At 38.6% G+C, this 25613-nt stretch overlaps 4 protein-coding genes across 7 annotated transcripts; 3 read left to right on the forward strand and 1 right to left on the reverse strand.

Annotated features, from left to right (window-relative positions):
* Positions 1-2960: 2960 nt before the first annotated feature.
* comtd1 (catechol-O-methyltransferase domain containing 1) lies at positions 2961-5940 on the forward strand. The gene is made up of 7 exons (XM_043255942.1): positions 2961-3121; positions 3510-3622; positions 4426-4531; positions 4615-4733; positions 5230-5284; positions 5372-5505; positions 5737-5940. Exons 1-7 carry the CDS (start codon positions 3085-3087, stop codon positions 5887-5889), a joined length of 717 nt encoding a protein of 238 aa, XP_043111877.1. The 5' UTR covers positions 2961-3084; the 3' UTR covers positions 5890-5940.
* Positions 5941-6237: 297 nt separating this feature from the next.
* ifit8 (interferon-induced protein with tetratricopeptide repeats 8) lies at positions 6238-8870 on the forward strand. The gene is made up of 2 exons (XM_043255940.1): positions 6238-6647; positions 7061-8870. The coding sequence occupies exon 2, from the start codon at positions 7063-7065 to the stop codon at positions 8368-8370; it is 1308 nt and encodes a 435-aa protein (XP_043111875.1). The 5' UTR covers positions 6238-6647; positions 7061-7062; the 3' UTR covers positions 8371-8870.
* A 134-nt stretch (positions 8871-9004) lies between these two features.
* Positions 9005-15720, forward strand: LOC122356862 (neurofilament heavy polypeptide). 4 transcript variants are annotated; one of them, XM_043255938.1, is made up of 5 exons: positions 9005-11587; positions 11753-11877; positions 12575-14507; positions 14635-14702; positions 14829-15720. In XM_043255938.1, exons 1-5 carry the CDS (start codon positions 10589-10591, stop codon positions 15415-15417), a joined length of 3714 nt encoding a protein of 1237 aa, XP_043111873.1. In that variant the 5' UTR covers positions 9005-10588; the 3' UTR covers positions 15418-15720. The 4 variants fall into 4 exon arrangements, with proteins under 4 accessions (XP_043111873.1, XP_043111872.1, XP_043111871.1 ...); XM_043255937.1 differs by having other exon boundaries at positions 12575-12601; positions 12686-14507; positions 14635-15720; XM_043255936.1 differs by having other exon boundaries at positions 14635-15720.
* Positions 15721-16806: 1086 nt separating this feature from the next.
* vdac2 (voltage-dependent anion channel 2) lies at positions 16807-24016 on the reverse strand. The gene is made up of 9 exons (XM_043255941.1): positions 23860-24016; positions 21682-21753; positions 21538-21587; positions 21067-21219; positions 20929-20981; positions 19328-19555; positions 18708-18858; positions 17995-18052; positions 16807-17733 (listed from the first exon to the last, which is right to left on the reverse strand). The coding sequence occupies exons 2-9, from the start codon at positions 21746-21748 to the stop codon at positions 17642-17644; spliced, it is 852 nt and encodes a 283-aa protein (XP_043111876.1). The 5' UTR covers positions 21749-21753; positions 23860-24016; the 3' UTR covers positions 16807-17641.
* Positions 24017-25613: the final 1597 nt, after the last annotated feature.

Raw genomic sequence — 25613 nt, forward strand, 5'->3', positions numbered from 1 at the left:
GCACCTGCCACTCATGCATAATTTTATGCAGACCGGGTTTGGCACATTGTTACAATGAAGAAGAGATACAAAGGTAGAATAAAATAATTGCACCAGCTTATGTCTAATATACAGTATATATATATATATATCCAGAATATGTTATATATATATATATATATATATATATTCTATTACTTTTTTTTGCAAAGAAAAACATTACATACATATATACACAAGAGCGTGAACAAAATCAAACAAAAATAATAAATAACATTCAGTAACCTTGTATTTTGGCTTCAGGGTTCATCACAGAGATTTTAAAACAAAGCAAAACTAATAATAATAATAATAATAATAATAATAATAATAATAATAATAATAATAATAATGTGGTGTTAAAATAAAATGAAAAAAATCTATTGCTTGAGAAAGAAGAAGAGAAATGTAACTATTATTATTATTATACAATTACATAAATTAGAAAATATTAATTTTAACTTCAAGTTATTGCTTTTATAACAAAACTACTACTACTAAAAATAACAATGTGACGATATAATGCAAAAGATATTCGCACATTATAATAATTATAATAATAATAATAAAATGTAAAAGAATTTCCCACATTTAATTCATTGGGAAATTATAATAATAATAATACAACATTATTATTGTTGTTATTATTATACAATCACAACATTTATATCTAATTATTAATATCAGAAAAGTAGTAATGACCTTTATTTTTCTTTTTGCTTTCATGAGCTTTCCTTTAGCTCTAGAAAAACGTGCCTTTTTTATCACTACATTACCGTACATGCTGCTTCCCTTTGGACAAGCAATGGCAAACTGCGGCCTAAATGTGACATTATGCAGACAACACTGCCACTTGCTGCAAGAAAGCAAGTACCACATTCTCTGCTTCCACACATACACACACATAGCTACGCAGTAAATAATGTGTGTGTATATATATATATATATATATATGTATATAAAAATATGTATATATATACACACACACGCATACACACACAATCATGCATTACTACTGTGTATATCATATTTTTCATATCACTTTATTGTTGGTCTGTGCATGTTTTTAACGCGCACTAATTAAAAAAATGATTTTTGCTTGTATTTGGCAGACAGTTTTAAATGCAAATGAGAAGACGGCTGCAACAGCTCCTTCGTAATAGTAATGCATTTTTAAAAATACAACTCTATTTATTTGCTACATTCGAAGAAAACAAAGGAGCCACCTCTTGAATTATTTTGTTTCATATTAACGGTTTCGTATGTATTTTCCTTTCTTCTTTCGGGAGCGGAGGGCTTTTTTTCTTGTATTGCTTACGCGAGCCCTCTGAGAGGGTTTGTGAGCATATATCAAGGTGATGCACTGACAGCCAAAGGAAGAGCAAATACAATCAGGGCCGGGAACAGGAAGAGAAGCGCTCTCCACAGATGGCAAGATGCATCCTTTCAGTCCTTAAACAGACACCGAGAGCAGTCGGGGGACCGGGCCCTGTCTGTAGATTGTGTCGAAGAACAGTGGGTACTTGGCACAAGTAGCAGGAACAATTAGCGTCACGTAAGCTTCCCGGAGCAATGGGAGAAGAGGATACGAGAACGCGGCATCTGATTTTCAGCCAGCGGACTCGAGCTGTTATTTACAGAAATCTCTTCTTGTCATTAAACACAGCGAGAGCAAGATTCAAAGACAGCGGTAGTCATGCCCCATATTTCACTGCTGATGACTTATGTGTGGGCAGGGAGATTTGTTTGCATCCGTGCATACCTAATTAACGAATCGACAGAGAGGAAGTAGGCCTCTCCTTTGAGAATGCCCCATCCACCCAGTCTCTGATACTGGGATTGCGTTCTTCTTAGCATTGTGCTCTGGTTCTCTCATCGTGTAACACACACACACACACAGACAAATGTGTCATCTAAAACGCCAGTAATGAGATGAAGTAAACAATTTTACCATATGACACACTTAGACTTTCAGTTCATTACTGTGTGTGGGAGGCAGTGTTCCAGGGGCAATGTGCATGCCTATTACTACAAAGACTGGCAATTAGAATGCATTTCATTAAGTTGGGCAATATTGAAATGAACACTCTCTGAGCTACACAACAGGGTCTCGCGCAAACAAGTCACGCTTTCACTTCGTCGAGGGATTGAATAGACACTCTGTCATCCACTAGAGAGCAGTATACTTATTAAGTTAAAAATATATTAAGGTTTTGATATATTTACAGTTGGAAATGTACAAAATGTCTTCATGGAACATGATCTTTACTTAATTTATTAATGATTTTTGGCATAAAAGACCCAGATTTTACCCGTTTTGACCCATATAATGTATTGCTAAAAATGTTTTTTGCTCCAGGGTCACATATTTACTTTTATTAAAGGTTATTAGTTAGCTATATAATTAAAACCATAATTTTTTTTCAAATAAAATAAATGTTAACTAAAATTAAATAAGTAATATATATATATATATATAAAAAGTTTATTTCGGCTAGTTTACAAGGAATATATAAACAAATTTACAAGTCATTTCTGTGTGGAAATTGCTATTTGTGTCCAGTCGAGTATTGATTAACTAAGAAGCAAGGTCCACCGTGATGATATATTCATTAACTTAAGAACAAAAATTCATAATAATCAACAGATTCAAAATAAAGGCAATACGATATTTGAAACAGCAACTAGAATGTACAGTAAATGAGAAAAGTAGATTACTGTGCCACTGAAGTCTGTGATGGCATTGGGGGGGAAAATGCAAGCAGCTTGAAAGCCTCTCGAAAGGTCTCAAAATCACAGCTCTTTGCAAATTATACATTCTCCCCAATTTTCTGGAAAGCAAGGTATTATCATGCTTTTACTAACGGCCAATGAACGAAAGCACTTGTAAGGTAAACTTTGATAAAAATCGATATCATGCGAAAAGCAGCCTCATCTCTTTTTATCTGAGGGGGCCAAACAAACAAAACATGGACTTTCCGCCTTAGTCTAAATAAAAGCCTCACTTGCACACATCACGATTTCACTTGTCTCTAGTTTCTGTTAATTCTGCCTCCTGACATTAAGATGCTTTGTACTATTAGCCTCCTCTTGGCTTTAACAGGTAAGTTTAAGTCTGCTTTCATTGTGACTATTTATGTGAAATATTCAGCTTGACTTCTAGATATAAATGCACTGAAATATATTGCTTGATAAATGCAGTACTTAACATTTAAGTGCATTTTTGGATTAAGTGCATTTAAAGTTACCACTGCGTCTCATTGGTTAAAATAAAGTTGTATAAAGACACATTTTATAGGCTAACCAGCGCGTTTAATGAAAGGTTATGAGTGTTATAATAAGCTGATATTTCTCAGCAGATGAATGCCACCCTGATGAACCAGATCTCTATAATAATATTGTTGGCTCTCCCACTCTAAAATTATCCATGCTTTTATTTCCCCAGCAGTGGTTAATGCTGTTTAAGTAGTATCTGTTCTCTTTATGTGTAGGACTCTGCAGGTCTGCTCTTATCAGCAAGAGTCACAAAGGAGATGATCCTCTGCTGCAATATGTGGTCAATAACTCTCTGAGGGAGCACCCAGTGCTGACCAAACTACGACTGGTGCGTTAAAAAACACATGTGCCAACAGACAAATTAAAATAAACAAGTCATTGGGTAAACAAACAAACAAACAAACAAAAACCCAACTATTAATGTAATAAAATTTCACTAATGCATTGACACAAATTTCTTCAATCTTAAACATTTATAATTATATACAATAAATGTATTTTTCTTCAGAATCCTAAACCTCTGAATTTCCAGGTTTAATCTTTTTAATGTGATTTCAAAAGTTACGTTAAAAGGCACCTTTTGCCCCTTTTACAAGATTTAATGTAATGTAAAATGTATGCGTCTGTGAAATTTCGACTCAAAATATCCCACATTTATGACGACATTTTGAAAACGCCTACTTTGAGTGGAAGCAAAAACGTGCTGTTTTTTGTGCATGTCTCTTTAAATGCAAATGAGATGTGGCTCCTATACACCTTTTATAAATAGGACTGTGGCTTTACAGCATAGTGCCTCAAATGCTAAAAAAATGTGTTTGTGTTTGGTTTGGATTATCATGTTTATAGCAATTGAAATCATGCGTAAAGCAGTATCAGTTTAAATATCTGTTCTGAGAAACTGCTTATGATTTATGGGGATTAAAAAAGGGTAGACTTTTATAATTATAGGCCAGTTCTGTGCTCACACGGCCAACAAATCATTACGTTCAAACAACTAATATTTTTTTATAATAGATGAGCCTTGTTATATTCATGTGTAGTTCCACACACTCACACTAGGGGTCGGTGGGAATACACCGCACAAGTATACGCATATTTTTTTTTTATCCTGTACTCTATTTCTGATTCAAGAGAACTATGGAGGATTCCAAAAACCTGATGATGGTGGCGGCTGAGCAGGCTCAGCTTATGGCTAATCTCGCAAAACTCATAAAAGCCAATAAAACTATTGAGATCGGTGAGTGAGAGCAACGTTATCGAAAATCAAGTGTTCATTTTTCACTGCATACCTGCAAGACACGGATTTTGCGTCTGTCCTAGGCATGTACACCGGATACAACGCCTTGAGTCTGGCTCTGGTCGTTCCTGAGAATGGACTCGTGGTGGCCTGCGAAATTAGTGAGGAATATGTGAAAATAGGCAAGCCATTTTTTACTGAGGTGAGCCATAGTGAAACAGCAGTACACTAGCATTCTGTGCATTTTAATACAGCTGAAGTAATTGGTTTTATTAAGACACAACACCGCTTTAGACAACTGTATCTGTTGGGTTGCTTCTCTGCATACACCTACACACGTCTCAAATTCGATATTGATTACGGCCTGCCACAGCAAGCTCACAGTCATCAGTATAAAGCCCAGCTGACCAGCAGCGATTGAGGACAGAGATGCAGAAATGTCCATCAGACTTCACACTGATTGCTGATGGAGACAGATGTGAACGTACACCTTGGGTGCTGATATCTGCAGAAAGTTAAACATCAGAGTGCTCTGTCTGCAATTATTTCTTTTTATATCACGGATTTATTAAATAACATTAAAATAACACCTCACTGTGTATATGTCTGGGAAAAGCAAAGATGAAAATGTTTCATTGTTCAGCGGGGATTTACTATGTAATATGCGAACGAATAACATCAAACTCATTTTGTTTTAGGCGGGAGTGGAAGACAAAATAGATGTTCGCATTAAACCCGCTGTCGAAACCTTAGGTAAAGATAAAATGCAGCTGCAGCATGTCGTTTTTATTTACTTATTTCAAGTAAAGCTGTAGAGAAATCATCGTTGTGTCTTAACAGATGAACTCCTAACTGCTGGTGAAGCTGAGACGTATGACTTTGTGTTCATTGACGCTGACAAAAAGAATTACGACACCTATTACGAAAAGTCACTGCAGCTTGTTCGAAAGGGTGGCATTGTGGCTATCGATAACGTAAGTATGCAGTACAGTCTGTTTAGTAAATACATACACTCTCAGTTAAAAGGGTACGAAAGATGTCACCGGGCGGACGTCAAAAGGTACACACTTCGAATCTTTTGTACCTTTGTTTTCCGAGAGTGTACTGTATTGGTTTTACAGATCTGATATAGAGATGAATATATCAAATGTACAATCACCTTTCCTATTCATCTGTGAGTAAGCTGGTGTCTCTCTGCTCTTTAGGTCCTCTGGGGTGGACGGGTCATCAACCCAGCTGAAGATGACCTTTCCTCACAGACCATAGACAAACTGAACAAGAAGCTGCACAAAGATGAGCGCATTGATCTCAGTATGCTCACTGTAGGAGACGGTCTGACACTGGCTATCAAAAGATAATTTTTGAATGTTTAACAACAAATAAACAATCTAAATAAAGAATTACAATTACTTTTCTGAATAAATGCCTTTTCAAAAGAACTGGTGTTCATGAAAAAAGGCCTGTGGCCAATGAAACTATGATTACATTTGATAAAGCTAATATATATATATATATATATATATATATATATATATATATATATATATATATATATATATATATATATATATATATATATAAACATCTTGAAGATTGTACATATCATTATTATTACAATATTATATGTTTATTTAGTATTTTGCCAACTTGAGTGCAGCATCATAGGCTTTGGCCACTAGATGGGGTCATTGCTCTTCCGGTTGAAGTTCTTTGTAAACATTCACTGACTTGATAGTAGGCTTCTTACACATCTGCTTGCAAGTACTGTGAGTGAATCGTAATTATTATTATTTTTAGCACATTGCTGTTTTTCATTTGATTTAGTCTGCTTTATCATATCACGAATCTCTATGCTTTTCCCTTTGTCCTTGACCTTCGTTTTACACATAATATAACCCTCATCTGCTCTAGAAACGAAAACTTTACTGGGTTGTTGACGCAGCTCCCTTAGTTTCGTTTATCGTTAATCTGAGCAATAGGTGGAAAGTGAAACTTAGCTTGTTACTGTCCCCCCCAAATAAGTAACCTTCCCTTGTCATACCCTCCCTATAAAAACCATCCTCAGTTTCTATATTCAAACAGACAACGTGTGGATGAAGAAATAAAGCTGTAGAAGGTAAGGTATTAATAATTCTGGTTACTCTTTATTTTAAGCTCCCCTTGTTACAGTCTAATTATGCATTTAAGTACAAATAGCCTATTAATTAACTACATGCCTCTTACTATATGGTTGGGGTTAGGATTAGGGTTTATTTTAGGTTTATTCGCACGTTATTGTGCATAATTTATAGTTATGATACATTATAAAGGTAACTGCATGTTACCTAATTATTTTAATTAGTAAACAAGCAGCTCTACATTAGTAAAATACACTGTTCTTATTAAAAGATACTGCATATCAGTAAATGTGTTTAATCTAGAGAACGTTTTAATTAACTCGTGACTAAGTTGTCAGTCAGGTATACTGTACTGTAAGGATTCAAGGAAACCCAGACTGCAAGTGTGTATTTTGCATTTTTAACAATACAGGAATGTCTGAGGACAAGCTTAAGCTGTTGTCCTGCCACTTTACTTGGGACCTGAAAAAGGAGGACGCCGACCTTCATTTTCTCGAAGTGAAAATTTGTGAAAGACTGGCAGTGAAACGCGAGTATGAAGGAAACCTGAAACAAAGAGAATTAAATTTTTTGGCCTTCGTTAAACACTTACAAGGATTTGACGAAGAGGCGCTTAAGACCCTGCGACTGGCAAAGGAGGAACATCCGGACGATGACAGCAATGTGATCGTGACGTACGGAAACTTGGCCTGGGTGCACGGTCTCACGGGCAATGGGACTGAGGCTGAGACTTACATAGAGAAAGTGAATGAAATCCTAAGAGCTTTCCCTGCCCCGGCTCCAGCAGAGCTTCACAGAGAAGTTCAAAGCGAAAAAGCCTGGTCGCTTCTCAAGTTTTCTAGAAAGACCTACATCAGGGCTAAGGAGAGCTTCCTTGAAGCTTTAAAGAAAGAGCCGGATGATCAGGAATGGAACACAGGCTTCGCTTTTTCTCTGTTTCGTCTGGAGGGACTGGAGATTGGTCAGTACAGACGTGTACGGTTTGAAGAGTCTCCTGCTGTGCTCCAGCTGAGGAAGGCTCTGAACCTGGACCCGGACAACGCAATGATCCATGTGTATCTGGGGCTTAAGAGCTACAAGAACGCGAACACTGTAAATAACGCAGAGGCGTGGCAGTACATGACGCGAGCGCTCGAGATGGCTCCAGATAACCTCAGCGTTGTTTTGCGCGTTGCAAAGTTCATGAAGAAAGAGCAGTGTTATGACAAGTCCCTGAAAGTGCTGCTGGAAATGCTGAAGATCGCACCAGGCTCGTCACGTTTACATCACGAGATCGCCAACCTCTACCGCTGGAAAGCCATGCAGATGAATGACGCACACAACCCGGAGCTGCTGGACCTTTGCATCCAGCATTTGGAGGAGGGTGCCAGGTTAAACCCAGGCTACATATACCCACAGCTGGAGTTGGCGCTGAGGTACGCGGAACGAAAGCAGGCGGCTAAAGCAGAGCAGAAGTTCACCGAGCTGTTTGCCCTTCCTGACCTGAAGCCAGCTGACCGTCAGGCCTGGCGTCGCATGTATGGGGACTTCAAACAGTACAGGTGGGGCTCAGAGAAAGCTGCCGTTGAGCATTACAAGCAGGGGATGATGCTGGGGCAGGTGTCCACCGAGTGGTTCACATGCAGAAACAGACTGAGAAAAGTCCTTCAGAATGACAGACGGGACACGTATGAGATCCGGACGTTCTTTCATTCCCTTAAAACAGAGAACAAAGACGATTAAGAGAGAACCGTTCAATTCCTGTCAGAATCTTCACTCATTAGCATTTTTTCATTTTCGTTTTTGATTCACTGAGTGTTAGCAGAGTTAAATATAAATTGTTCTTTTTTTCTATAATCTGTTTTTCCGTATGCTTATTATAAATATAACTATAACACAATAATCCTTATGCGTCTTTTCAAGTTAGTTAAACCTCACATTTAAACCTCACAACTAAAACTAGTTTTTTAGATGCCGTTTTTCATTAGGTGATTGTTTTGTTTACAGGTGTAAAGTACTGAGTAATATTAATTAACTACAAGTAGTAACTCTATGGTTGGGATTAGGTTTGCTTGCGTGTAATTGTGCATAATGTAACTTGTAACAAGGACAACTCAAAAATGAAGTGTTACTGATGTATTTTTCTTTAAGCTACTGATGATTAATTGCTGACAGTATGTGTCTGAACTGAAGGAAATATTGACCATTACTGAATTGCTGTTAATAAATGAACATAACACCTGGTCGGAGTGCAGCATCTTTATTCCAGTGGAACTATGCATTAACTTGTTTACTTTATAGTATTATTTTAAACAGACTAGCATCTTTAGATCAGTACAAGCTGGGTCAATACAAGCTAAACTGATAGTATATTCAGATTAGCCGATTAGCTGCATATATATATATACCTGGGTTTGTTTTCCTCACCAGTAAGCAGTAAGATGCACTCTCATGAGAAGGCAGACGTGTTGTGTATGTTGTTATTGGCTGCTCGTGTAGACACTGTGCCGTTGGACTGAATCCAGCTCCCGGTGACCGCTCAGCATGACTGAAAGTGTAGAGCTGACTTGTGCTTTTCTGCAGCACAAACATGTACGTTATGGCTTGAAGAATGTTGCTATAGCAGTGAAATATCTGCAAATCTGACAATATGATGAAATGGTAATGTTGTTAAATAATAACACCAACATAGATTAAAAACTGTCACGGTTCTGCTGAAAATCACATAGCCACAGCAGAACATTTCCCTGAACTTGCAGGAATATAATAAAAGACTTTTTTAAACCGTAACAACAACACCTTAACAGACAACTATAGTACATCTCCAAATATATAAGAAAACTGTGCTGCTAATGTTCATAGGTGCATTTACACAGCATTGATAAACATATACTTTAATATTACGGACAGGCATCTTAGTCTGGTTTATGCAACATTGTGAGCAGGCACAGAGCAGCCTTAACTCTTTAGCCCTGTAAAGATGCCTTTGACAAATTGCCATCTACGGCAATTTTTGACAAAAACTGTTTAATATACGTTTACGGTCAAACTCACTTTTAGGGACCAGTTCTCACTAGCTGCTTATTAGCATGCATATTACTGTCTGTTTATTAGTACTTAAAACACATACTACTTCCTCATTTTACACCACCATATTTTTGATTGTTTAATCCTACCCCATACCTAAACATAACTATTAGGCTAATAAGTATTTACAAGTAGTTAATAGTTTATTGCCCGTTGCCCAAACTAAAGTGTGACCAAGTCAGGTAATAGTAGCTATATCTTTTTTAAAAATAAAAGGGCATTCATTTAGCCACTGATAACCTCGTGCAGAAGGTCCTGACACTGCAAGGTGTTTGAAAATATTACGATATTTTTGTAGCTACACGTGCTAACGGGGTTGACAGATGGTGTCTTCCTCTGGTAATATTTGTGGGGAAACGAGGCAGCTACTCGTGGAGGACGATAATGTCGTTAGATATGCTAGCAAGGCTACACTGTTGTGAAACGATGAGCAAATTTGTGATATGCAAATAATTAAATAAATAACTATAAAACTTCGTTACTAGTATTTATTATATTATTGCCTGACCATTGTAAAAAAAAAAATATTTACATAATTACCAGATTTTTCTCGAAATGTCTGATTTTAGTAACGTGACATGTGGCATACATTTTACCACACACGTGTATTTTAATCCTCGCTAACGTAGTGAACCAAATGTGTTTGAGACGGGATGGGAATCTGCGGGCTAGAGGAGCTCCTGTGACGTCACGACAGCTCTCCGGAGCGAGCGCGCGAGCGAGGGAGTGCGCGCGCAGGATGCTGAGCTGAACAGCTGATTCTGTGCATTTAATCAGTATGGACAGCTCCATTCCGCTAACATAGCATCTATTGCGGTATATAAAGGGCACCGTTTTCACTAAACGCGGCAAAGGAGAACGCACCAGCCTCACGATGGAGCGTCTTCTGCATTCACCTGGCCGGACACGGGAAGAGTACCGGTACCAAACGGCGCGTCCTTCATCACAACTCACCTCAAGGTCTGCCTTCAGCTTTGGGTCCGCAGCACCTCTGAGAGGTAACGAAATCCTGAGCGAATTCGCCGCTAAACCGGCCGATAGCTTGGATTTTTCAAGCGCATATGCAGGTGCAATGAATCTGAGGAAAATTAGTGAGAAAGAATTACTGCAGGGGCTCAATGACCGCTTCGAGGGATTCATCGAGAAGGTACATCACCTGGAAAACCAAAACAGAGCGCTGGAGAAAGAAATTGAGGCTATTAGGCTGAGAGCAAAATCCTCTGCATCTCTGTCCAAAGAGTATGAATCAGAACTTAGTAGCCTGAGGCAGCAAGTTCATGAGATAGGCCTTCAGAAGCATCAGATTGAGATAAACCGCCAGAACCTGGAGGACGAGTTTAACGCTTTGAGAGAAAAGTATGAGAGAGAGGCTCGTGGTCGAGTCGATGCGGAGGACAGCATTTCAGTGCTAAAGAAGTGCATTAATGATGTATACCTGACCAAACAAGAAATGGACAGAAAAGCTAACGCTCTCGAAGAGGAGATCGGCTTCTTGAAGAAAAACCACGAAAGCGAGGTAGCCGAAATGATGGCCCACATCCATGAAGGTCACGTGACTGCAGAAATGAGTGATTTTAGTAGAAATGATGTCACTGCAGCTCTGAGAGACATCAGGATGCAACTTGAAGGTCACACCGACTCTGACATCCGATATGCCGAGGAACGCTTTCGAGCGCAGCTCGCTAAACTGACCAAAGCTGCTGAGGTCAACAGAGAAGCTCTCATGGCCACTAAAGCAGAGATTAATGAACACAGGAGACAGCTCCAGTCCAGGAACATTGAGCTGGACTCTGTGAAAGGTGTTAGAGAAGCCCTGGAGAGGCAGCTGTATGACCTCGAGCAACGGCACAACGCTGAAATCCATCACTACCAGGTAACACACCACGTGATGCACTGTTTAGCCTAGAACATGTTAATCATTCAGTGTGAGGATTTGACTGATCATTTCTGTTTAAATCAAGGTTGCAAACTGAGTGTTTAATACGCCACTTTTTCTAATGCATTTCCATTGTGTTTAACTATTTTGTCCATGGTGCAGGACACAATCAGAGAATTGGAAAATGAGCTGAAAAATGCTAAATATGACATGAGCAGTCATCTGAGGGAGTACCAGGACCTTCTCAATGTCAAAATGGCACTGGATGCTGAAATTTATTCCTACAGGTACTTCCTTGATTACACACTGTATGTTCACTTAATGAACTCTCAGCACCAGCAAAGGCATTTGTTTTTCTTAATGTATTATTGGTCGCTTTCCATAGCTGATTCTGTCTACTTGCCAAGTGGTGTTTATCCAATCAGAATTTACTTCTTGTGAGTTCCTCAACAGTGCAGATTAATAGATTGTCAGCTCAATCAGCCAAACAAACTGCCTGGAAGGTGTAGTCTTGTAGATAATATTATCGCAGAGGCCTTCTATTATTAAGTGACATATGCAATTAGAGCGTGAAGAAAGCGAGGGATGTTCTATTTGACAGTCATATTTATTAGAGAGGCTAATTGTAATTTAAAATAATCAACATTAAGTGCTTTTTAATTACAGATAATTGGTTGATTGATTACAATGAGTTTTAACAAAATTGAGTGTCATTTCATGATTTGGTTGTTGGCTTTCATGTCTATTTAGGCTTGTGGGAGTTTTAGAAATGTCAGTAGCCTCTGCATTAAGAAACAACAAATAGGACGCATTTTTGACAACATTCATTACAGTGTTGTCACATTTGGCTGTGACTGCACTGTAATGAATGTTGTCAAAAATACGTCCTATTTATAGTTTCTCAGGCCTGGATTTAAAATGCACAGGCTGTCAATTGAGAATAACTAATCTCAATTATTCTGTTTTATTTAATTTTTTTTTCAGAAAACTTTTGGAGGGTGAAGAGTCAAGGTACTCTACAATCTCAGATGCTCATATTTCAGTACCATACATTTACAGACAGTCACCCATCTATACTCTCCCTTGTGTCAAAAGACAGGGGGGAGCAACTCGAAGAGCAGAACCTCAGTACAAATTTGTCGAAGAGATTATTACAGAGACCACCAGAGAAGATGTGGAGATATCAGACACTGGCTCTGATAAGAGTGGTGAGGGGAGAGAGAGCGACAGACCAGACGAGGAGAGCAGTGAGAAGGATGAACAAGGTGAAACTCCACAGGACGCAGAAGATACTGAAGAACCAGCCATGGAGAACGGCAGTGAAGCCAGTCCTGAGTTAGAAACAGAGGAAAATGAAGTCAAATCAAGTGGTGATAAAGAGGATGAGCCATCTGAAAAAACTCCAGATGATCCTGAGGTACAAAAAGATGCTGACTCTGAACCAACACAGGAATCTACAGAAGAAACCACTGATGAGCAAAACAAAGAAGAGGAAATAGACACAAAAGGCACTGAGCACAAAGACCTGAAGGATGACGTGCAGGGAAAAGTAGAAGAACCTGAAGAGGCAGAAAAAGATGTCCATAAACCAGATTTGTCAGAAAAGGAAGAAAAACCAGAGGAATCAAAAACTGGAGAAAAAGACAAAGCATCTCAGGAACTGCAAGATACTAAAGCAACAACTGAAGTAGTTGTCGAGAGTGTCGAGTTAACTTCTCCAAAAACTGAAGGTGCTAAAGTCTTGTCTCAAGAATCAACAACCGCAAAATCAGCAGAGAAAGAGACAGAATCAGTGAAACCTGTGGAGGAAGATACTCCCAAACCTGATAAACAAGCAACTCCCGAACATGCTGAGAATGGAAAGCAGGCTACTGGAGAGGGAGCAAAGGAGGATACTTCTGCAAAAAAAGACAAATCTGATACTATTAAGGAAGAAACTAAGAAATCTGAGCCCATGGAAAAAGACCAAGAGGATAACAACAAACTAACAGAGAAACCTGTGGAGAAGAAGCAAGAGGATATGTCAGGTAAAGACAAAAAGGAACATAAACCTGAGGAGTCTGAAAAAGACAGCAAAGTCGAACTGGTAGACAATGTGAAAACAGGAAAAGGTGAAAGTATTGAGGCTAAAGAACCAGAAAAGACACCAAAAGAGTTTTCAAAGGATGCAGAACAACAATCAGAACCTGAAAAGTCAAAGAAAGAGGAAGACAGCAAAAGCAGTAGCGGTCTAAAAAGTGTGACAATTGAAAAGGGTGAAACTAGCAAGCTAAAAGAAACAGAAAAGACACAAGAAGACCTTTCCGAAGTTGCTAAAGAAAAATCACAACCTCAAAAGTCACAAATACAAGAGGACAGCAAAAGTGCAGACAGCATCAAAACAGAAAAGACTGAACTTGCTAAGACCAAAGAATCAGAGAAGACACAAGAACTTTCCAAAGTAGAAAAATCACAACCTGAAAAGTCACAGATAAAAGAAGACAGCAAAAGTGACAGTGTAAACAGTGTCAAAATGGAAAATGTTGAACGTGCTAAGACTAAAGAAGCAGAAAAGACACAGGAAGAAACTTCCAAAGTTGTGGAAGAAAAATCACCTCCTGAAAAGTCACATATTACGGGGGACAAAAAAATCGACAGTGCGAAAACCGAAAAGGTTGAACATGCCAAGCCTGAAGAAGCAGAAAAGACACAAGAAGAAACTTCCAAAGTTGCAGAAGAAAAATCACTTTCTGAAAAGTCACAGATAACAGAGGACAAAAAAATCGACAGTGCAAAAACCGAAAAGGTTGAACATGCTAAGACTAAAGAAGCAGAAAAGACACAAGAGGACCTTTCAAAAGTTGTAGAAGAAAAATCACTTCCTGAAAAGTCCCAGATAACAGAGGACAAAAAAATCGACAGTGCAAAAACCGAAAAGGTTGAAATGTCCTAAAGAAACAGAAAAGACACAGGAAGAAACTTCCAAAGTTGTAGAAGAAAAATCACTTCCTGAAAAGTCCCAGATAACAGAGGACAAAAAAATCGACAGTGCAAAAACCGAAAAGGTTGAACATGCTAAGCCTAAAGAAACAGAAAAGACACAGGAAGAAACTTCCAAAGTTGCAGAAGAAAAATCACAGACACAGGAAGTCCTCAAAAGTGATAGTGTAGACAGCATCAAAACTGAAAAGGTTGAACATGCTAAGCCTAAAGAAACAGAAAAGACACAAGAAGAAACTTCCAAAGCTGCAGAAGAAAAATCACTTCCTGAAAAGTCACAGATAACAGAGGAGAAAAAAATCGACAGTGTAAAAACCGAAAAGGTTGAACATGCTAAGCCTAAAGAAACAGAAAAGACACAGGAAGACCTCTCTACAGCTGAGGAAGAAAAATCACCTGGGTCAAAGAAACAGGAGGACAGCAAAAGTGATAGCAGTGCTGAAAGTGTGACAACAAGTGGAGGGGAAGCTGAAATCACAGAGAAACAGGTTGATGAAACACCGAGTAATCAACCCCCCAAAGCCCAGGAAGCAACATCTGATGCAAAGCCTGAGCAAAAGGATACTAAAGAAAGCAAAGAGAAGATGCCTGAAAAAGCTGAAGAGGTGGATAGTGTGACGACCAAAGGCAGTGGAGCCAGAAAAGATGTTAAAAGTGAAGAAACTGTCCAAAAAGACAAAGAATCAGACAGTGGTGAACATGAAGTGACGGCTGGAAAACCTGAGACGCCAACCAAAACAGAAGCTAAAGCTCTGGAGAAGACAGAGCAACTCAAAGACAGCAGCAAAGAGGACAGAGTGGACACCAAAGGTCCCGAAGAAACAACTAAACCCTCTAGTGTAAAGTAGAATATAAACAGCAGACATTTTGATTAAAATGCCTTTGAGAATAGAGAATGTTCAAATAGCAACCTTTACAAATTAATATCAATTGCAAGCGTGTGACAGATGATCTCAGTTGAGCATGACTTATAGAAACTGCTTTCTTGAAGTGTGATGTTTCTGATGCAAGACGCATGCGTACACCGTGTACATAACGAATGTGAATTATGAGGAATGTATAAAACTTTATTTTGCTACATCCCTTGCTCTGATCAGCCAAATGTAAACAGTGCTATACATTAACTGAATAAATATTACAGCATATCAGTGTTTGTTCATTCATATTTATGCCATCAATTCAATATTTAATGGCTTTTGTTACAGAGGAACAGTAGTAGAGTTTTGTAAACGGTTTGGTAATGTGGGTGTTTTATGCTCTTATGCTTTTCTACTTATCTTTAATTGCAACACTTGCTAATCCGTATTCGCACAAGCTTCAATTTTCCCTGGTGTCAATATGGCTTGCTTAAATCTTCTACACCCAGAAAAACCCAGAAAGGCTATTCAATACTCTTGAAAAGGAAAAAAGAAAAAAAGTCAGTGCTCCTAAAAAAAAAAATAAGCTTAATGACTGACTTCAACACGGATAAAAGTTTCTTGAAGAGAGAATCAGTAAATTAGAGATTTCTGACACTAAAGACTGGTAATGGCTGATGAAAATCGAGCCTTGCAATCACAAGAAAATAAAAAAAACACTTTAAAACCAGTGTCTCATTTTAAACTCTAAAAACTGCAATGTTACGTAAAATTGTTAGTGTCTTTTGGATAAAAGAAAAATGCAGCCTTAGTGAGCGCAAGTCCTATCAACATCAAAATTAAGAATAGTGACCCAAGACTGCACCATGTTTAAGATATTAGAGAAATCTAACAAGAAAGTGATTTACCACAAACTGCATTGACTTTTGATGACTCCGTGCTAAAGAAAATATAGAAGTAGTAATATTTCCAAATAACAGTGAACACACATTAAATGAAAGCTACGTTGCATTAAACCATAATAAATAACTTGCCCTGGCTGGCACAGAAATTTACATTTCTACTTTTAAGGACTATGTTTCCACTCAAAACAGGTCATCAGGTCAACAAACATGCATTTTAAAATCAACTTCAATAGGTCAGACCCATTTAAAGTTGAAACCATAATTAAAATCAGAACATAAGCAGCGTTCCACTCAGTTTTTTAATACTGCTCAACATGAATTTCTCACCGTTTGTCACTGAATATATTAAATTTGTCACTGAGATGCTGCCTGTTAATTTTGCTGCAAGAACATTAACATTAAGCAGTTTTGGCATCATTTATTTTTCAGCTATGAGGACCGGTTTGCTTTGTAAACCACAAAAACTAACCATAAATGAATTCAAATAGTTTATTGAAAAGTTCAAACATACACATAAGGACCTCTCAGGTGTTGTGAACTCATGGTGTCAGAGAATCAGGGTCATAAAGAAACAAAGGGTACTGAACTCAAACCACATCCACAAGACCCGTTCCGCCATCACGGTGAGCCACGGATAGTCGTCTGTGCTGCAAACAAAAACACAAACTCCAGCCATGCCAGCACAGGAACACCAGCGTTCATCTCCCAATTAGGCTACCCAAAAACTGCTCAGTTCGAGGGCAGACTTTACATACAACGGTTACCCTGGATGGCCGCCGAAAGGAAAAATAAACCTGTTTAAGCTTGTCCTTGTGTGCATGGAAAGAAGAAAACGGTATGACAGTATTTAAATAATACAGGTATAACCTTTAATATCGAGTTAAGCGGTTGCTCGAATACGCATTCAGACGACTAAGGAATATCAGATACAATACAAATGATGAAATCAGAGACAGTTTTGTCACAAATCCACCCCAAACCCACCACCGGCTAACTGAGAAGGGAACACAACAGAAAGCCACAGATGCCCTCCTTCCCAGAGAGTGTATCATTACTGTGGCAGTGCTGGAGAGAGATGAAGAAATTAATTTGTAGCTGAATGTCTATAAGAGAACAACTACAAACGAAAAACAAACAAGGGCAATGGGACCGAGAGGGGACAAAAGAAACACCGTGACATGATCGCTTTTGATGAGCCTTTGCACGCATCCCATCCCATCCGGAATCCCCCTGCTGGTTGTTGTTGGAGTTAGATTTAAGGCCAGATTTCTCTGATATTCCCTTGTCCCTGATGTTAAGCAGGAGCAGGTTTAGGCTTCTAGCTCCAGGCCCAAGCCCAGCTTGTGGCCACCTGAATTGATGCTCTTTCCATCAACCAGGGCCGACAGGGTCAACTTGATACCTGAAAGAACATCGCAAATTTAATCAGTGCAGCTTTTACGCCACGCTAACCATATAAATGCAGAGGTCTACATGAACGCATCACAAAAAAGGTTCGGTTTCATAAAGTATTTCTAAAACACCCTATTGGATCAGGGGAATCATATAGTGCGGTGGAGAAGATGATGTTAACCGTTATTACTACTGCGAGATGAAAAAGAAAATAAATCAATACCATTAAAATCTCAAGTGTAAATAATAAAAAGGAAATTCATATCTGTACCTGGTCTCAGAGTCTGAGTGTAACCAACACCGACAAGGCTGGTGTTATTCACTTTAGCCTGTTGATAAGGAGAGAAAAGAATTATTTCATTGCGTTTCGAATGAAAGAGTTGCCAACAGCGTAGGAGCACAAATCCGTTTAATTAGGACATGAATGTATTTAACCTGCAGTTGCAAATGTTTAAAGTTTTTTTTTTTTTAAACTGATATTCAAAATGATTTAGGGAAAAAAAAAAAAAAAAAGGGGAAATAACATACTTTAAATAACCTAAATTCTCCAGTAGGTGGCGGCAAATTACTGCATGAGTTTATTCATACCGCTTCATGAGAAAGATTAAAAAGTTCTGCTGTGGCTATATTTGGAACAAATGTACAGAAACAAGAACTGTCATGTCACTTAATATTAACTTATTGTATGTTGTAACTTGTTTATTGAATTGCTCATCAAATCATCATGCTGATATCTGGAGAAAAACCTCATTCTTTGTGTGATATTAACTAGATCAAATAATATAAATATACAAGACAAAAGTGAAACGGATTTAGGGAGGAAATCTAGAAGTATTTCAATAAACTAAAACCCACAGTGAAAGCATGAACTTGTTTTTGTAATAGACTCAAATGTTTAAACAGCAATTATAATAGTATTGTGGACGATACAAACGGCATACCCCTAGATCAGATTCAAAAACAAGAAGACACGAGTTAACTCACACTGATGGAAGCATCTTTGTCCAGCTGATACTTGGCAGCAATGCCGAAGCGTGTGCTGTTACTTCCTGCTGTCCAGGCCAGATTCACCGCCGTCTCCAGCTTATCACTCACTTTCTGGTAGATTGAGCCACCAAACTCTGAGCCATCATTACTGCAGGGATAAACCAAATATATTATGAACCATTATTTAAAAAACAACAACAACAACAACCTGTTCTTAAAATCTAAAAAAACATTACAATCAATCAAATAAAGTCACAATATAAACTTTTATATAAAGTTTTTTATATAAATTATATAAACTATTGTTCTTGAAATTACAAATATTATAGATATTACAAATCTTGTAGATCGTATTCAAATTGCATAAAATATTCTTAAGAACAAATAACACAAAAACCATGGAGTTTAGAAATATATTAATACATCTGTTCGCATGAAACGAAAGTTATTATTTTAAAATCCCCTGTATGTCCAGATTGTCCTGTAATGCGTCATTCCAGAGACAACATGCAGTGATATTCTGTGTACATAATTTCTGACTACATCAACACTTCTCCTCACTAAAATAAACCAGGTCCCTGTCTCTTCAAATGATGTAGTGAAGCGTCAGGACGTACACATTGGTGTGCAGCTGGAAGTCTCCTGTTTTGTAGCCGACGGCAAAGTTGTTCTGGGTCATCTTGGACTTGGCCGTGTCGAAGGACATCTGGTAACCGGCGAGCCAACCCTCGTAGCCGACCACTGCAGCGCCGTGGATGGTCGGGCCGGCAAAGTCAAAGTCAACGTCACAGCCCAGATTGACGTACTCGCGCTTGTATGCGGTCTTGACTTTGCCGCTCTTTTTTCTGTTCATGAGGAAAACAATTTATGGCATGTTAAACATATGGAGTATTTGCCTTTTGACTAGCAATAAACCACAATTCCAACCCGCAGAAATATAAACAGTTTGGACTGTTAATATTCTTTCCCATCAAACAAGTGATACAATTAGTTTAACAAATGGCACTGAAATAATCACACGCTCTTCTTGGAATGCATTACGACAATCACTACAACTTGAAACTTAAACTTGTATCAATTTCATAGCAAATAGCTCATTCTCATCTAGTATTATTAATAAATATTTTTCGGGTTATGACGGAAGCAGATGATTATAGGCTCAGGAACCGTAGGTATTTATATTGTTCTTGCTTAAGTGTCAGCTAAGTGTCCAAATACTATGATCTAGAAATGTGGTGCCATGTGGCATAAACGTTTACATAATATTTCAGAGCTTATATTGAGGCCAGCAAAAACCAACAAAGTGACGTCCCATTTTGCATTGCCTGCACAAATACAGAGCATATAGAGCAGTGCTGGTGAAATATACTACCATTCAAAAGTTTGGCGTCAGTAATATTTTCTCTCTATTTTTTTTTTTTTTAAAGAAATTAACACTTTCATTCAGCAAGCATGCATCAAATTGATTCAAAGTGAAAGTAAAGATTTACAATTTTACTCATTTAAACTTCAAATAAACGAAGTTGGCAATTTCAATGAAAAATCCTAAATGTTTAATGAATTTCAGAATTAAGAAAAAAAAAATCTTAAATGTCAGCATATTACAATGATTTCTGCAGGATCATGTGACACTAAATACTGAAGTAATGACTGCTGAAAACTCAGTTTTGCATTACAATACAGTTATTTCACATTTTAAATACCATTTCATTAAAAACACTTAAGCAAATAAATGCAGCCTTTTACTTTCTTTTAAGCAGGGGAGTAATTCCACCGATTTTACTCAGAGACAAACGCTGCTCTTCACTCCTGTTACATGATCCAAAGCCCCTGTCATGAGCTACATGAGCCTATACATCAGTGAAGGCCGCGTCAGCGTGACTGTCATCTGAGAGCACAGACCCCAACGACACCAGACAGGTGCCACTCTCTCCTGAACGACCCATTTACAGTTCCCCGAACATGAGGCCTACGCTGTAGAGCTCGTGTGAAAGTAACCTGCATCGATGCACAGCTAAACAGAACTATGTCCCATGGCGACATTTGAATTGCTCAATACAATATTGAGTTACAGTCCGTCATGACACAACATAACGTCCCTGATCTCCCCTGACCCAACTACAGTACACACACATGCAACAGACAAAACCGGGCTACAAACCAAACCTGAACCTCTCCTGTTGAGGGAAAAAAAAAAAAAAAAAAAAGAAGAATTTACCCTGTGTTTGGTGAGAAGGTTGTGTCAAAGGTCAGCTTCAGCCCCTTTGCAATCTAAAAAAAGTGATTAACAGCATTAGTATTGATGCTAAAAGACCCCGATTAAACACCAATCAGTGATATGAAGGGGCAGTCAGACCTGGTCTTCAATGGTGATCTCTGTGCCCAGGGTGTTGTCAGTATTCCACTTCTCTGTGAAGGTCAGACCATACTCGGACCTCTTGTATTTGGTTTCCAGGCTGCCCACCACTTTGCTGGTGTCAGTGTTGGAGGAACCAGAGGTCTTGAACTCCTATAGAGACGTAAAAGAGAAATATTTATATACGCTAGCGCTATTAACAAGTCTCAGTTAGATTAATGCTGTACATAAAACGAAAAGAGTTATAGAAAAAGAATAGAACAAGTTAGTATTTAAGACCTTTTTTTTGCTTTTAGACAAGATTGTGTTATTTTTATTTTTTAATAAAAGTAAAAGAATGGAGTATTAAAGGGGCTTTATTTATTTTTTTTTAAAGAACAGAATTAGAATAGAAGAGTGCTAGAGTTGTTTCCAATCAGTCACCTAGTAAGAGACGGTGTCACACATATAATGAGAAATAAGAAATCTCACCACTCCACTGGCTGATTTTGTCTTGACATCGAGCTTCACCATACCAAATCCTTTTAGAAAACAAACCAAGAGAAAATATTACAACGTGAACCGCCAACTAACAGTGATTTTTCAAACGATGCAGTGCATTATTTGATTCATTACCATATCCTTTGTTGAAGATGTCTTTGGCAGACTTGCCAAGATCAGCATATGTTGGGGGAACTGCCATTTTGTCTGTTTAAATAAAGCATGTTTGAATAATTAGACTCAGAAGATCGCAACACTAACACAGCTGTGCAGAAGCAGGCCACCAAGTGGTGGGACGTTTTGGGTGGTCTACGGTATCTCGAGCATCCTAAGGTTAATCGTAGTAAGACAGTGTCCTATCAGTTTGATAAACGAGGAAGCCCGAACGCAGCTGCTCTGCTCCAGCTAATCTGAACTGACAGCAGGCCACTCCTAACTGAGTCACGGAGTTAGGAAGTGACGCGCTGACTCACCCCACACTGATCAACGAGCGTGGAGCATGTGCGCAAGTCAGCATGAGAAGCAATTTAGAAACAAAACCGATGCAGCCCGGGAAGGGTGTGGAGGAGAAGGGCGGAGACGTTATAAAATAGCTAATTGATTGTGCATGACGAAAGAACATCCAGGATCATCATCTAAATAGTTAAATGCATGCAGAGACATCAACTCCAGTTCTTCAAGGAATTTCAAGTAAGAGACCAATCACAACGCGGTACGCAGTGATGGAAAACAAGACAACCAACCAGGACTCAGAATTACAAAAACATGACGGTACATGAATTTCAAATATTCTACCGCTGTAAAGAGGTGGTCAAAATAGACCCCGAAGGTTGTTGTTATATGACGTCAAGCCCTTAAAATGATCAAGTCGGCATTTAACGAGTAATGATAAATCCAAACGCAATGTTCAATCCACACTCTGTCCTCTAAAGCTGAAGTCTTTGCTGCGCTTGCGTTTCTGACCTCCAGCGTTTGCATGTATATAAATGGAAGTAGATGGAATGTAAAGTGTAACGTGACCTCTCCTTGAGCCTTTAATATTAAACTTTTCATACATTAATTCCTTGTATTTTAAAAAGTTGTAAATGTATTGAAATATGGAAGCTGGTCCTAAACTGGTCCTCCAGCTCTGGACCAGCTTAAACCAGCATCCAAGTTTCAAAACCCACCATATGCCGTTTTTTTCTTACAGGGTTAATACATAAAAAGAGAGCATACACTTAGGGTTAGGCTTTAGAACTGTTCTTAACGAGGCGGGAAAATAAAGCAAAACCAGCCTAAGACTGTTTTCTGGTCTTCACTGGTTTAGCCTGGTCTGGCCGGTCTCCTAGTCAGTCCAAACCGGTCTTACTCAGTCTCCCAACCGGAACAAACCTGAGCAGACTCAAAGACCAGCTGTAACCAGCAAGCCTTCCTGATTTTAACCCTGTCAGGACGGCAATGAAAAAATTTAAACAGAATTTTATCATTATAATAATGCTCTGCAAACACTATAAATAATGCTGAGAAAACAAATATTGGGACCCATACTTAAATTACAGAAGAACCGAACTATATAGAGTAACTAAATGTAATATAAAGCATCACTGTGACCTTTATCATACAGGACACGGAGTAAAGAAATGCCTGGACCTGTAGGCATGACAGGCGTCTCCATGTCTTTCTTTTCAGGAAGTGCAAAATCACGGCTGCTTATGAGATACTCCTCCGCTATAGAAACATTTAATTGTAGTATTGGCTGCTTGGAAGACAATCTTATCGGTTTATAGTACACTCGGCTCCATTAAACGATGATTTTGAGAACTGCTTTATTATAAAGGGCAAAGTAAGGGCAAGGCTGGTTGCGGATCTCCTTCCCATTTTCAGAAGCCGCAGGAAACCCGCATGGAGCTGGTGGACACACGCACGACTTTAAACGATACCTGACAGAAACACAAGAAGCGCGTTACATTTTAAACCAAACAGTGAAACGAGAGCACTGAAAAGGATGAGCGTGACACGGGGCAGGCGGCTCTGGTGCCGCGGCGCTGCTCTCACGTCCGCCCGCGGGGAGCGCAGCACTGACCCGGCGGTCTGTCCGGTGAAGCTACGCTACAGCTTGGGCTGTAAAGCCGCTGACTTGTGCTCGCGTCAGGCCACGACTGATATCAAGCGCCGCTCCGTCTCTCCTGCCGTGACATTAGGACAGGCCGAGTCCGAGCGATTCGGCTAACGCCGGCTAACGCGCTAGCGCTGAGTAGAAAGCATGCGATTTAAGAGCTCCAGCGCTCAACTGTCCGCAGGATGCTGTTTCTGCTTGTTTTGCTAACTTACCTGTCAAAAGGAGCGGAGTGAAGTTGTTCGGGAACGCCTGCTGAACTTATTTCCAGCGCTGAGCCAACGTGGAGGGTCTGGCCGGTTGGAGGGCGAACTGAAGGAGACTGTAATGTAACACACCCGTGCCGACAGCCTCCCGCTCAAGGACCCCAGGCCGCCCCGTCGGTGCCTGATGGTAAATGCTTACAGCTCAAGAACACATGGACCTTGCGCTGTATTCTCATATACTCCATTCACGTTTCTAAAAGAAATATTCCATGATCAAATATCACAATTATCAGTATAATAATTACCATCACATTATTTAGTGTAAAATCAGAGTCAGATGCTCAAAAATGAATTTTAAACATTTGTCAATTTTAATTGTTATATACTATTATACAAAACAATAATACATTTAAATAAAATTATTATTACAAATATCAATATGTATTAGTATTTACATACAAACACTAGCCTAATACCCTACTTGAAAATATTTATTATTATCATTATTATTATTATTATTATTATTATTATTATTATTTATTATTATTATTATTATTATTATTAAGTAGCTCACTAAGTAAATACGTATGCATATTTTCTATACAGCTGTATATGTTAATATACAAATCTCCACAAATTAGTACATAAATCTTCTGTTTTAGATCCATACACAATATTATTTATCGTATTGTGCATGTATTCATGTTTGTACCAAAAGCTTCTTTAAAAAACAAATTCATTGTCTATTTAGCTTTTATTAAGTAGCCTAATTACAGATTTTTTACTTAAACTTACATTTGTATTTATACATTAAAGCAACAGTTAACAAAAATAATAATAAACATTGTTTATTATAGCTGTATTTCAGTTAGCATACATTATTTTAATGGTTTATGTTTTAGTTAGCAATAACAACACTGCTTCCTGGTTTTCATTTCAAGGTAAGTGAAAAAGAAAGTGTGCTTCCGCTGTAAACGACTTCATAGAGTTGCATTTCTGAAGCTATTCCAGTTAATTAAAAAAATGTATTAATCTGTATTTATAAATGATAGGTTGTTCTTTGCGTGTTCAGAGAGTTTGGGCGTCTTTCATTCACTTTCGTGTGAAGTTGGGCTGGTGCTGGGCGAGCAATGCTTTGACTGACCTCTTGGGGTCGCTAAAGCATCTCTAAAGCTGCTCGTGTAAAATGGCGTAGGGCTTCAGCTCGCTCCATACACTATGCTGTGATGTTTCAAAAGGTTTGCTAACATCACATTGTTTTATAAATGATTGTTTTTTTTCTGCTCTCAAAGTGTCCAGTCATACTGCATCCTGCTAATTCATAATTGGTGGAATGACCCCCCCACTATAAGTTGGACACTAGGTGGCTCCTTTGCCTTTTAGTTTTCTCCCCTGGAATAATAAGGGCATTCCCCCAACAGTTCAATCCTTGAAGCAAGCCCATTCAATTAATCTCTTAGGTACCCTTAGGCACTTGGTTTGCACACATCATCCCCGAGACCATCATGACAACAGGTTTTGATCTAATAAAGTGTTGCTAAGCCGATATGTTCCCCAATTTTGACTAATTTACCGATATCTGCTCCAAGCAGTGTCTAAACCTAACTTATTGAGCCTAACTTATCAGTGAGCGGTGTTCGACAGATATCTCAGTAACTGATTTAAGGCAGACATGGAGTGAATTCGTAATATAAGGTCGTGGTAACTATTTACAGACAATGCAAAGGTGCCTAAACCTTTTCGAATAGCGAAAAGAGACCAAA

The sequence above is a fragment of the Puntigrus tetrazona genome, chromosome 13, assembly GCF_018831695.1.
Source record: "Puntigrus tetrazona isolate hp1 chromosome 13, ASM1883169v1, whole genome shotgun sequence".
Lineage (NCBI taxonomy): Eukaryota > Metazoa > Chordata > Actinopteri > Cypriniformes > Cyprinidae > Puntigrus > Puntigrus tetrazona.

Excerpts from the sequence above, each read along its gene's own strand:
- comtd1 (XM_043255942.1), top strand. The coding sequence starts at position 3,085 with ATGCTTTGTACTATTAGCCTCCTCTTGGCTTTAACAG. Across the intron at positions 4,734-5,229 it reads GCAAGCCATTTTTTACTGAG|GCGGGAGTGGAAGACAAAAT; the intron begins GTGAGCCATAGT and ends ATTTTGTTTTAG. Across the intron at positions 5,285-5,371 it reads ACCCGCTGTCGAAACCTTAG|ATGAACTCCTAACTGCTGGT; the intron begins GTAAAGATAAAA and ends GTGTCTTAACAG.
- ifit8 (XM_043255940.1), top strand. The coding sequence starts at position 7,063 with ATGTCTGAGGACAAGCTTAAGCTGTTGTCCTGCCACTTTACTTGGGAC.
- LOC122356862 (XM_043255936.1), top strand. The coding sequence starts at position 10,589 with ATGGAGCGTCTTCTGCATTCACCTGGCCGGACACGGGAAGAGTACCGG. Across the intron at positions 11,588-11,752 it reads CTGAAATCCATCACTACCAG|GACACAATCAGAGAATTGGA; the intron begins GTAACACACCAC and ends TCCATGGTGCAG. Across the intron at positions 11,878-12,574 it reads GCTGAAATTTATTCCTACAG|AAAACTTTTGGAGGGTGAAG; the intron begins GTACTTCCTTGA and ends TTTTTTTTTCAG.
- vdac2 (XM_043255941.1), bottom strand. The coding sequence starts at position 21,748 with ATGGCAGTTCCCCCAACATATGCTGATCTTGGCAAGTCTGCCAAAGAC. Across the intron at positions 21,220-21,537 it reads CAAAATCAGCCAGTGGAGTG|GAGTTCAAGACCTCTGGTTC; the intron begins GTGAGATTTCTT and ends ACGTCTCTATAG. Across the intron at positions 17,734-17,994 it reads CACTCAGACTCTGAGACCAG|GTATCAAGTTGACCCTGTCG; the intron begins GTACAGATATGA and ends ATGTTCTTTCAG.